The 12449-nt window shown below is 46.8% G+C and overlaps 1 protein-coding gene across 1 annotated transcript in view; it reads right to left on the reverse strand.

Annotated features, from left to right (window-relative positions):
- ADAMTS17 (ADAM metallopeptidase with thrombospondin type 1 motif 17) overlaps positions 1–12449 on the reverse strand; it is a 335153-nt gene that overhangs the window by 20291 nt on the left and 302413 nt on the right. The window contains exon 18 of the mRNA XM_077762416.1: positions 2993–3197. Within this exon, the coding sequence (XP_077618542.1) occupies positions 2993–3197 (205 nt within the window). The remainder of the gene's footprint in view (positions 1–2992; positions 3198–12449) is intronic.

A 12449-nucleotide genomic window follows, 5' to 3' on the forward strand; every position in this document is an offset into this window, starting at 1 on the left:
GTGAGCTGAAGGCGGTGTTCTGCCAAGATGTACAGACACAAGAGGACCCTGGCTGCCCAGGAGGGTTCCTCCCAACTGCTGGCTCCCAGAGCTATGGTGGGGACAGCTCATCCCAACCCCTGGGTCTCAGAGCTATGGTGGGGACAGCTCATGAGCTGTAGTAGCGCCAAAATGGAGCCCTAGCAATTTGAATGCCTGTTTTCATACTTGCTTCATTTATCCAAAATATATGGCAGTGATATTCTTGAGTTACAATAAACTTGATTTTAAAAAGTTCCACTGTGTCCCTTGAAAAAATGCACATAGAGGTTGAATGTTATTCTTTATATTTCCATTATTAATGCTTATCCCAAAATGATATTTAGCTTTATTTACTTATTTTTTGATGAATTCTATTTAGCTCTAAGGGGCCCAGTGGGGTTCTTTTCTTTTCTTTTTGAAACTTAGATTGGCTTGTTTTCGAAGAAATATATAGGCAGGGACATGTTCCCACAATTCGTGAGTTTGAGTCCCAAGCTGGGCTCCACGCTGACAGCGAGGAGCCTGCTTGGGATTCTCTCTCCATCCGTCCCTCTCTGCCTTTCCCCCACTGTCTCTCTCTTTCTCAAGGTAAATAAAGAAACTTTAGAAGAAATACACAGGCTTCAGAACTGGTCACCTGGGGGGAGCTGGAGACCATGTGTATTTGGTCCTGTGTGTGGGTGAGGGACTGGCTTAACAGGACTTCGGATACAAGGGGTCAGTCTATGGCAGGTATCACCTTCCTGGGCAGGATGGGTTGTAGCCAGGAGGGCTGCTGCAGGGAGCCTGGGTTCCTGAGTTGACCTTCAACTTCTGCTTCTCTGTATGGTGATGCTCCATGACCATTTCATCAGCTCTACCCTCACCATTTGATATGTGGGCTCCTCCCTGGTATCAGCACCCACACCACTGGCTCTTTCTTCAACTAGAAGCCTGCTTACCATTTGCTGCATTGTCTTACTCTACTCTGTGTTCCCTGTCCCTTTCCCTTGGGAAATGTCCACCTTTTTCTTTAGCAAACCCTAGCTCAGCCTTTCTGACCAGCAGCCTTGGCTGGAAGCCTTAAGCTTTGAGAAAGAGGCAGCATTGCAGGTGGGGTTTCCTCTGGAGGGGACCTAGGAAGGCCATGTTCAGTTTCTCCCTTGGCTTCTGATCCAGTGACCAGGACCAGAAGCCCAGGACAGGAGAGAGTCACTATCTTTTGCTTCCTTCCTGGTTTCTGCTCCTCATTCTAACAAAGCTGGGAAGTAGGTGGGGTGTAGACAGTAAGGGTGATCAATACTGCTGGCTGAATAAAGGCAGCATTGTCGATAAAATAAATTTCTCTGCTATTAGAAACTTAAACCCATTTGTTTCTAGAAATAATATTAAAGGGGCTGATTCAGCATGTGGCAAAGCAGTAGAAATACAGGTTTGGTGAGCATCTCATGAATGGGGGCGAGATTTGATTCCAAGTTGAATGTGCAGAAAGACGCATTTGGCTCAAGGTTGGGATGAGCCAGAATTAGACTGATTGGTATTGATGCTATTTCAGCATTAGGATCACATATGCACAGAGATATAGACGTGAAATTAGAGATATTTCTTTAAATACTGCTTTAGCTATCTCACCTTTTCCAATCTGGTATTCTTTTTAATACTATGGTGATAGTTGATGATGTCAGGCTTGGTTAGTTTTGTAAGGACCTTTTTCTCTTTTTTCTGTGAGAAAGAATCCAAATGGAAAATGTATGGCTTTGATCTGATTAAACTGTAAATCTTGTTTGGATCAAGAGCCAAGTGATCAAGGACCTTAGGCTCAAGGTGGGTTGGGGAGAAGACTGCATTCCCGCCTCTACCCCTCCAGCAAGTAGCTCCCCTCCCTAAAAATGGTCCCTGGAATGTGCAACTCACAAACCTTAGGACATAGAAAAAAATAAAAAATTTAAACTCTCTCTTTTCTATAAATATCATAAAGGGCATGTTAAAGACTCAGGTCTTTAAACGGGTACATGTCAAGATCCGTCTGAACAGTAATCCCCATTTCAAAGTAGCCAAGGGCAGACTTTTTGTTCGTTAAGAATGGGCTGAATACGTTCTTATTCAAAATAATTCCAACTGTTTGGCAATAAAAAGGAACTTAAAAATATTTTCCACACTGAAGAGTGTCTTGGATTTAGCCTTTCTGACTTTCCTAGAACACACTTGATGGAGGATCTGAGGGAAACTTGCCCTTTATTTAGCTATTTTTTTTTTTGTTTTATGGCCAAACGTCAAATCATTAACGCAAAGTCAATGCAAAGCCTTGAAGGATGATATTACCAAAGATAAAATATTACCAGAATCAGTCTTCAAAGCTAAAACTTAAGCCTTAATTGACTTCTTTCCAACATGTTTTATGGCATAAGGTGTGTGACTCCAACTTGCACACTAAAAACTGTCCCTCCCAGCATTTGCTTGCCTCTTACAATTCACAAAGACTGACACAGAGTTCAAGGAAAGCCTATGATACCACCTTCCCAATCTGATCACACTAAAGTTCAAATATGTTGAAATAAAATTAAAAGATCAGTCAGTTGGTCAGTTGGTCTGCTTACTTACCTATGTATGCACCTACCCGTCTATCCACCCATCCACCCACTCACCCACCCATTCTTCCGTCCACCAATCCATCCATCCATCCATCCATCCATCCATCCATCCATCTTTACATGAGAACTGTCATAGAAAATGGGATCAAACTGTGGTATATATTATCAGAAATGTATACATGATCAAAACTACATTACCTATGCTTGTTTAGCCATACTGTTATCTCAGATAGAATTTAAGAATATGTGACTTGAATACATCTTTTGGATACTGAGGAGCTGGCAAAGACTGTGATGTGCTGAGTCACAAATACCATGGAGAGAAAGGCACCAGTTGGGTGATGGACAGGGCCAGACGCTCTGTTGGCGGGTTCAGCACTGGTGACAGCCCAGGCACTCACCTGTGACCACTCAGATGCCTCCCAGATGGACAGGCAGTCCTGGCCTTCACAGCTCTGAACTGGTGCTGGCCGGGGTCCCGGGCAATAGAGGGGTCGTGTGGTGACATCTGTGCCATTCTGCAGCTGGTACACGCAGGTCACCTCCCGATGCTGGATGCCCTTCTCACAGGTGGCTGAGCAGGGGCTCCACGGGCCTGCCACCCACCTGTCCAGGAGGAGGAAAGACAGTGAGAGAAAAACTGGGTGGGGAAACCAGCTTCACTGGAGGGCCTTGCGGACAGAGATCATGGCATCTTGGGTCTGTATTGTGAGAGAGGGAGATTGACTCAGAGAGCTTCGCAATCAACTTTAGAAATAATTCTGAAGTAGTAGGGCTGCGGAAGCCACAGGAGTTGAGCGGTTCAATAACGTATTCAAAACACAAAACCTTCTGTACATAACACCTCTATGGCAGATTCAATTATTGCTCCCAAGTGGTCACTCTCCTTGTAGTGGGATTACATATCCCACCCACTGTATACAACAGTGCTTTGTTCAATGGGGTGTGAGTGGACACGAAGTTGGCCATGTCCCAGCAGGAGCTTTGAGTGTGATTATGTGGTTTGGCTCTGGTTCTCACTGTTTCCTACCCTCTGCCATGAGAGTAGCAGGTCCCAGTGCAGGGGATGTTCCAACAGCTGAGCTCGGTAATAATGTGACACCATTTGCTACAAGCCACTGAGATACTGGGGTCGTTTGTCATTGCAACAAAACCAGCCTGGTACAGCCCTTGACAAAGGACGCTCCAGGGCCAGCTTGAACACACCGGGACCAGGTACTCCCTACTTTCCAAAGAGTGGATAGCCCTTTTGGGTGGAGACTGTCACTTTTGAGGAGGCACCTTGTGGACTGTAGCAGGATGGAGCTGTTGAAAGTGCTCAACTTGAACTCAGTCTACCTGCCTTATCTTTGAAGGACCCTGATTCTGCCATGGCCTCTGTCGGCCTTGGGGTGGTGGAAAGAAACTGAGCAGTTTAAGTCATGATTTCTCAGGACACCAAATGGGGCTTTGAATGCCTTTTTGGGGACACAAAAGGACTCTCTCCTATTTGGTCCCTGCATGAGCCTCAAGTCCACCTAGCCCCCAGGAGCTCCCATATTGACACAATGGCTCAATCTGTGGATGGCCATCTCTGATAACCATGCATTTCTTCATCGTCAGCTGGAATGGTCTTAAGTTGCTCAAATCAAGTCTGATTATGCTATCCTACTGTACAGAAATAATAACAGTGTTGGGGCACCTGGGTGGCTCAGTTGGTTAAGCGTCCAATTCTTGATTTCAGCTCATGAGGTTATGATCTCAAGGTCATGATCTCAAGGTTCGTGGGATCAGGCCCCATGTCGGGCTCTGTGCTGACAGTGCGGATCCAGCTTAGGATTCTCTCTATTCCTCTCTCTTTGCCTCTCTCTCACTCATGCTCTCTATTTAAATTCAAAAAACTAAAAAAAAAAACCCTTTTAAAAAAAGAAATGTCAGCAGTATCTTCCCACAGGCAAAGTCCTTTAGGGGACACTGGGTGGTGCCAACCCCCACTTCATCTCCAGTTCTAGCTTACTTGCTCATGCACCCATCCTAGCATGGCACATTCACTGAGGGCTTCCCAGATGCCAGGCACTGTCCTAGGTTCTGATGATGTGGCAGTGAACAAGACAAAGCCCTGCCCTCCAAATCTGTCTGAATGGGGACAGACAGTAAACCAACAAATGATATACAATAGAATATAACACAGTAGACTCTATATAACATATATCACATATGAATAGAGAAGATGCTACATGGTAGTAAGCACTTTAGAGAAAAATAAGGTAGTGTAGGGAAGGTCACGGGAGGAGGTGAGGAGTGAGCACACAAGTGGGCAGGGACAGACTCACTGATAAGCTGACATGTGAGCAGAGCCTGGAAGGAAGCAAGAGAATTAAGCACTGTGGTTCCCTGGGAAAATACCTCCAGGCAGAGGGCATGGCGGGTGCAAAGGCTCTGGGGAGGAGTGTGCTGGCAGGGTTGAGGAGCAGCAAGGAGTCCAGTGTGGCTGGAAAAGGGGGAGGAGGGAGGAGCAGAGAGAGGGATATGAGAGGGCACAGGGAAGACTCTACAGTCCCTGGCTGGCCACTGTGGCTCTTGATTGAATAAGATGCAGTCCCAGAGGGTTTGGAAAGAGGAGAGATATGCCCTCCAGGGCAGCAGCAAGGGGGTGGTGGTAGTGGTTGGGGTAAATGTTGAGAAGATGGAGCTACCCAGACCCCTCCCTCTACTGTTCCTCCTTGTCCCTTAGGGCAAGCTTCGGTCCCCTTCGAAGAGCTCATCACCATCCTCCATGCACCCAGGAATAAATTCAGGGAAACTTCTCTCCCCAGAGCCCTTGCATCAGCTACGGGATGGAAAGGAGTGTGTGTACCCTGGGGTGTGATGACAAGTGACATGTTGCCTGTAAGCTGCTTACAGGCACCTGACACACATCAGCCTGTATGGCTTGTAGCAATTGTTATTACTTATCTTCTCCCAGACAATGAAGTCCCAAAGGGCAGTGAGCAAATCTTGTCCCCATTTCACGACCTGACAACTATTTAAATGACACTGTAAGAACTAAACCAAATCCTTCCCATTTCTCCTTGTTCTGGTCTTTGGAGTGGCATGATTGCCTCCTTAAATATTTGAAGACCACTCTTTTGTTCCCCTTTTAAGTGTACTCTTCACTTGATCGAGATAATTTGCATGTGACAGGTTCTGAATCCTTTCCCTTCTAAGTCTCTAATCAGTCACTACTGTTCTCCAAATGGATCTCTTTCTTGTGGACAAAGTGGCCCAGATGGGGTCTGAAGGCAGCAGGAGAGAAAGTGATGATTTTCTCCCTCTTTCAGTGGAGGCTCCATGTTTATTAATGCTGCTCAGCTCCACACCATTTCTATTTTCTAAGCTAAAGAGAACTTAGAAGACTCTCAGCCAGATCTCCTTTATCCTGACCTTTTGCAATTGACTTTGTGAACACAGAGCAGACGTCGGGCTTTTAGGTTGATGACACCTGTTTGGCGTCGTTGTGCTGACCCCAGCTGTGAACAGAGCTTTGTGTCCCCCTCCCATCTTTTGTATTTGCTGTGCTTCCTGGAGGCCAACCCTGGAAAGAGAGACTTGTATGTTATACTCACAAGACTGTCACCTGCATGCTGTTGGCCAGAGGGTGCCAGCGTCTCCATCCCTGGGCATACAACCAGGGCACATGCTCTAGGAAATATGCAAATTGACTTTGGTCCACACAAAGATCACATCTGGGCAGCCGAGGGGATGGGGAAGAGCTGGCAGAGGTTCAGCAGTCCCGCCTCAGATGTCTTCTATGCCTCCTGTTCTATCACTGACTGGAAGAGTTAGACCCGAGGGGATCAGATTCCTATAGAGCTGTGAGGGACTGCCAAGTGCCCTGTTCCTCTTTCCTTTGCTTCTGGTGTGTCTTGTGCATTTTAGGTGCTTTGCAGAAGTATGACAGAATGGAAAACAGCCTATGTGTCCCTCTTCCCCTTTCCAGAAGAATATTTTGACCCCTTGCAAAGTCCCTTCTTGCTGTTGCCCAGAGTCTGGCAGAGCAATAGATGACAGAACTCCAAGCACATGTAGACATGCATGAAACTGATCTATGGTCTGCCCTGTTCCCTAACAGGGTGGGGAGGGGTTCTCTGTCTCCTGGGGCTGTGTAAAAGGGCTGTCCCTGCTCCTGTCCCTAGGGTGATAGTTATTGTCAGATGTATTGAGGATCTGCTGAGATTCAAAACAAGCCCTGTCTGAGGCCAAGGCATTCCCGAACCCCCTGTGATTCTCACAGACCACCTCACACCTGCAAGTCACACATGGGGCAGCTCATGGCACATTCCTATCTCCCTGCCCTTCCACCCTTCCTTCTCCCTTCCCACTTCCCAGCTGCGCACAGGGTTCTAGTCATCCAGACGCAAATATGGCACAACGCCTCAGGAGAATGTACAAGAGAATAATACCATTCGGTCTTATAAAGGAAGGAGATTCAAAATGTGCTACAATACAGATGAACCATGAGGACATCACGCTGAGTGAAATAAGCCAGTCAAAGAAGGACAAGTCCTGAATGACTCCACTTAGGTGAGGTAACTGGAGTTGATTCATAGAGACAGTAGGATGGTGGCCTCCAGGTGGAAAGGAACAGGGAGCTAGTGTTTAAGGAGAGCAGAGCTGTATGTGAGCAGGAGGTGGGGTTCTGCAGACAGACGGTAGTAATGGGTGCTCAGTTGTGTGAATGTGCCCAATGCCACTAAGCTTTACACTTAAAAAAGGTTAAGATGGTAAATGTTATGTGTATTTTCATCACAATTTAATTAACATTTAAAAAATATTTTATTATCAAGTTAGCTACGATACAGTGTACGCAGTGTGTTTTTGGTTTGGGGGTAGATTCCCATGGTTCATCCCTTACATATAACACCCAGTGCTCATCCCAGCACAGAGCCTGACTAGAGAGAGTGTCAGCAGGGGAGGGGCAGAGAGAGAGGGGAAGAGAGAGAATCCCAAGCAGGCTCTGCTGATAGCACAGACACGGGGCTCAATCCCACAAACTGTGAGATCATGACCTGAGCTGAGATGAAGAGCCAGATGCTTAAATGACTGAGCCACCAGCGCCCCTCTACAATTTAATTTAAAGAAGTAATGGTTAGAAACAGGCGTAAGTGAGAGAAGGACAAGGAAGTGAAGTGTCTCCCAAGTCCCAGGGAGGCCATGATGGGACGGGGAGAAACGCTGGTGCTCAGCTCCGTGCAGACACCTGGGAGCCCAGAGCATCTCTGTAGGGGTCCTCACGCAGCCCACCTGAGACATGTGCCATGTCACACATGCAGGTGTGCTGCAGGACATCAGAGCTATTTTTCAGGTAGACTTGTTTTTGCTCCTCATCTTGATAAATAGCCACATTCCCTCGGTGAAGTATGGGGAGCAAAAGATGACTTTCTGGAAGCTTTGTTCCTGGTGGCTGAAAGAAACCATTTCACCAGAGCAGTACGGCTACAGGAGGCTCTTCTGTGCTGGAGGGACAACATGCAAGTGAACATTGGCGCGAAATCCCACTAATTCTAAGTCCAGCAATGGGAGAAAGGTACTGTGACTCCATAAAACAATTAATATCACAAGTGCAGCTCAAGCTTTCACCCGTATCCTCTAAAAACCCTAACAGTGGCATTTATTAGCTAAGTTTGAGTTCATAGATCATCTTAAAAGCAGTAAAACTGATGCTTGAGGAAACCCCCATGAACACTTCCTTAGTTCGGGCCTCCCTTCCTCAGTGGCTCTGGAGTCTGGAAGGACTGGATTCCTTTCCTGTCCAGCAGGAAACAGACTGGGCTCCTCCGCACATACTTCAAGTTCAGTGCTTCTAATCAGATCCTCCTGACAGCTCAGTCACTACTTGAGACCTTGTATTTTTTTTTTTTTTATTGCTGCTGCAGAAAATGACCATAAACTTAATGGAGCAAAACAAAACAGACTTATTACTTTATGCTTCTGGAGGTTGGGAATCTGACATGGATCTCACTGGTCTAAAACAAAGGTGCTGCCAGAGCTGGTTCCCTCCAGACACTCTGGGAAGACTTGCCTATTCCAGCTTCTAGATGCTGCCCCAGTGCCTTGGCTTGTGTTCTTGTCTCCATCTTCAATGCCAGTAGCGTCCTGCCAAGCCCTTCTCATACTGTATCACGACGTTCTCGTCTGCCTTCTTCCTCCACTTTTAAGAACATGTGTGATTGCACCAGACCCATGCAGATGATACAGGATAATCTATTTTAGGGCCGGCTGATTAGCAACTTATAGTAGTTTGCTGGGGCTGCTGGAAAAAGCACCACAAACTTGGTGGCTTAAAACAACAGAAAGCTATTCTCTCGCAGTTCTGGAGGTTAGAAGCCAAAAAGCAAAGTGTCGTAGGGTAGGTTCCTTCTGAAGGCTGTGAGAGAGCCTCTCTCCTAGGTTCTAATGATAGCTGGCCACCCTTGGTGTCCCTTTGCTTGTATGTGTGTTACTCCAATCTCTGTCTCTATCTTCACATGGTGTTCACCCTGTGTCTCCCGGTCTTTACATAGCTGTCTCTGGAAGGACACTAATCAGATTAGATGAGGGGCCCACCCTACTTCAGTATGACCTCACCTTAACTAATTACATCTGTAATGACCCTATTTCCAAACAAGGTCACATTCTGAAATACTGAGGGCTAGGACTTCAATATCTATTTTGGTGTATGTGTATGGTGGGGGCACAGTTCAATCCATCACACAACTTTATTTCCAACTGCAACCCTCTGATTTCCCTAACTTCCCTTTGACATGTAAAGAGAGTTCCAGGAATCAGGATCCAGACCTCTTGGGGGGGGGGGGGGGGAGGCATTATTCTGCTTACATTCACAGTTCTGAAAATTTCAGCTTCTATTCAAAATTCTCTTTCTATTCAAATCTTGATTTGGCTGAGATTTAAACTAGGTAAAGATCTTGTGAACTTCCCTGCTATGGGGACTTAGTTGTTATAAGGAAACAATGACGTATTCAGTATCAGGTTCTTTTGACATAGTTATTTTATGTCAACTATAAAGTGAATCTCAAATATAGACAGCCAGAGAGAGAACACTGGTAGGTCATTCAATTTCAACAACTTCAAACTGTTAAAATACTGGGAGATGTATTTTAACACAAAGAGGTGTTGGAACTAACAAGTGTTGTATCTATGGGATTCAGTCAACTTTATGCCTCTCCAAAATGCACTAGTAAGAAGGATCTGGTATCGGCTGAGCACCAGTCTACGCCTAGCTCTGTGCTAGGGATGTTCCCGACATTAATTAAATTAACCAGAGTAAGGAAAATAAGTTGTCTGTTATGTGATAGTCTGAGCAACTATTATGGAGACAGACAAATATCTGGCATAGCATCATATATGCCACATGTAAAACATCACAGCATAAAAAGAATGATGGGAAACATCTCAGAAGCCTCAGGAAGATGCAGGGCAGGTTAGAGGGAGAACAGCCACTGGACAAAGTACAGGTGCTTTGTTCAATGTCAGCGCATGTGTCCCCTAGACATATGAGTATCCATTTTTTTAAATATGTTTATTTATTTCTAGGAGAGAGAGAGAGAGAGACAGCGTGAGCAGGGGAGGGTCAGAGAGAGAGGAAGATACAGACTCTGAAATAGGCTCCAGGCTCTGAGCTGACAGTCAGCACAGAGCCCGACGTGGGGCTCGAACCCACGAACTGCGAGATCATGACCTAAGCGAAAGTCGGACGCTCAACTGACTAAGCCACCCAGGCGCCCCGAGAGTATCCATTTTATGCCAAATTCTAAACCTAGGGCTGGGGCACTTGGCTCAGTGTCCCCACACTCACAGAGCTCAGTCAAATGTGTGTTCCTTGGGGGAAAGAGAAACATATAAACAGATACTTTCTTCACTATCTGATAAGCGCTATGGAGGAAATGGAGCTTTAGTTGGGTCCTGATGGTCAATGTGAAGTTGGCCAACCAAAGAAGTAGAGCCTGCCCATGATATTTAAGGGGCGGGGGGAGAGAAAGAGAGCAAGCAGCTGCCTGGTTGGGGATGGCTGGCTCTTGAAGGGTACTTAAGGGTGGGTGGAAGAGAGGCTGAGAGAGTATCTCAGGTACCAATCATCTGGGGCAAGATGATGGCTTTCACCAAAGCAGTAGTGGAGAAATGGAAAACAGATATAAGACTATTTAAGAGTGCAGTTGACAGGGCTTTGGGTATGTGGGGTCAAGGAGATAAAGGGGGCAAGAGTCAAGCTCAGGATTCCAATGGGCACAGAGGATGCCGATAGTACCTCCACTGCAAGGGAGAACATGGGGAGAGGACTTGTACTGGGGGCAGAAGGGTGGGCACCACTTTGAGAGAGTCAGGTTGAGGCAGCCACTGGGCAGCTGAGTGGTGTTGGGAAGGGTCTGAGTTCAAGGTGCTGGGAAGTTCTGGAGTTTAAGGGTGTGGTCTGGGGTGGAGACACAGGGTTGGGAGTCATCAGCAAGAAGGTCATGGTAGAAAGCAAGGTAAGAACAACTCACCCAAGGAACTTCTATAGGGAGAAAATAGGATGGAGGACTGATGGCAGGGGTTGGGAATGCAAGCACCTATGACTGGGATAAGGAGCCAGAAAAGGAACAACCAGCAAGGCTTTTTCACTTATACAATTATGCTTCTGGTTATGGTTCACCTGACCGATCTCATCATGATGTCTGTAAGTCAAAGGGGCCCACATATTTCAGTCAGACATTCTCAAATTCTCAGAAGCCCACATTCAGGAACTAGACTCAAGTCTTCACTGACTCATCACTGTGTGTCCTTAGGCACGTCAGTACTCAAGCCTCAGTTTTCTCCTCTGTACAATGTCAGTAGTAGCTCTCCTCTCACAGGCTTTGGTGGTGGGTTGGCTCAGGTGATCTCTGCTTACATGGTCCAGGCCCCGAGGACAAATGCACACAGGTAAGCTCCCGGGGAGATGGCTGGCATGGGGGAGGCCGCCAGGGATGTGGGTCTCTTCCCCTCCTCCCTAGTGCAGGGTGCTGTCCATTGGGCTGTGAGGGTGCAGCCAAGGAAACACAAACACCTTGTTCTGCCTTCCCACGGATGACAAGGCCTTTCCCAGCACACCTGAAGCTGTGGCCACCGCATGTGCTGCACGCCTGGGGGTCAGGAGACATGGCAGAGGCCTCCTGGCCAGACGCTGGACCTCCCGGCTCTCTCCCAAAAACACCAGGGAGGACCCTCAGGCAGCATCAGACTCCCATCTGCCCGAGTCGCTCTTACAGCTCCAGCCAGATTACAGCCAACAACTCCGTTAAGAAAACAATCAAAACACGACTTTAACATGTGTCATTTATAGTCTCTGAAGATACATGGCTGCTTTTATTGAACAGATGTCTGTGAAAGAAGGCATGGGGTGAGGAGGGACAACAGGGGCTGCGCGGGCCCAGCTGTCATGCTCTCCCGGGGGGGACCAGGGTGATGCTTTATAGTTGCATGTTCAGCTCCAGCTCAGCATTTCTCCATCTACGACTTGAGAATTATGAGTTCTCATACACATTCCCCCGAAAAGTAATATTATTCACATATTTGTTTTTTAAAGGAGGAAATGAAAACCTGAAGGGCATAATGAGGAAGGAATATGCTAGTCTGTGAATGTGAGCTTTTCTGGGCTTGAGGATATGAGTGTAGCCCTGAGAACCAAGATGGGTGATTGGCGGGGGTCTGAGAACTTTCCACATTTTCCTGAAGGGGTCTTTGAATCACTGTGGTTAGTTCTTATTTGCTGGGGAAAGGAAGGCAAAAAAGAGGAAGGGGAGATAGAAGGGAGAGAGGAAGGGGTAAAGGAAGGAAGGACAGACTTCCACACTTAGGGAAAATGTGTTAAAAATGGTTTCTCAG

This window comes from Crocuta crocuta, unplaced genomic scaffold (genome assembly GCF_008692635.1).
Source record: "Crocuta crocuta isolate KB4526 unplaced genomic scaffold, BGI_CrCroc_1.0 scaffold93, whole genome shotgun sequence".
Taxonomy (NCBI): Eukaryota; Metazoa; Chordata; class Mammalia; order Carnivora; family Hyaenidae; genus Crocuta; species Crocuta crocuta.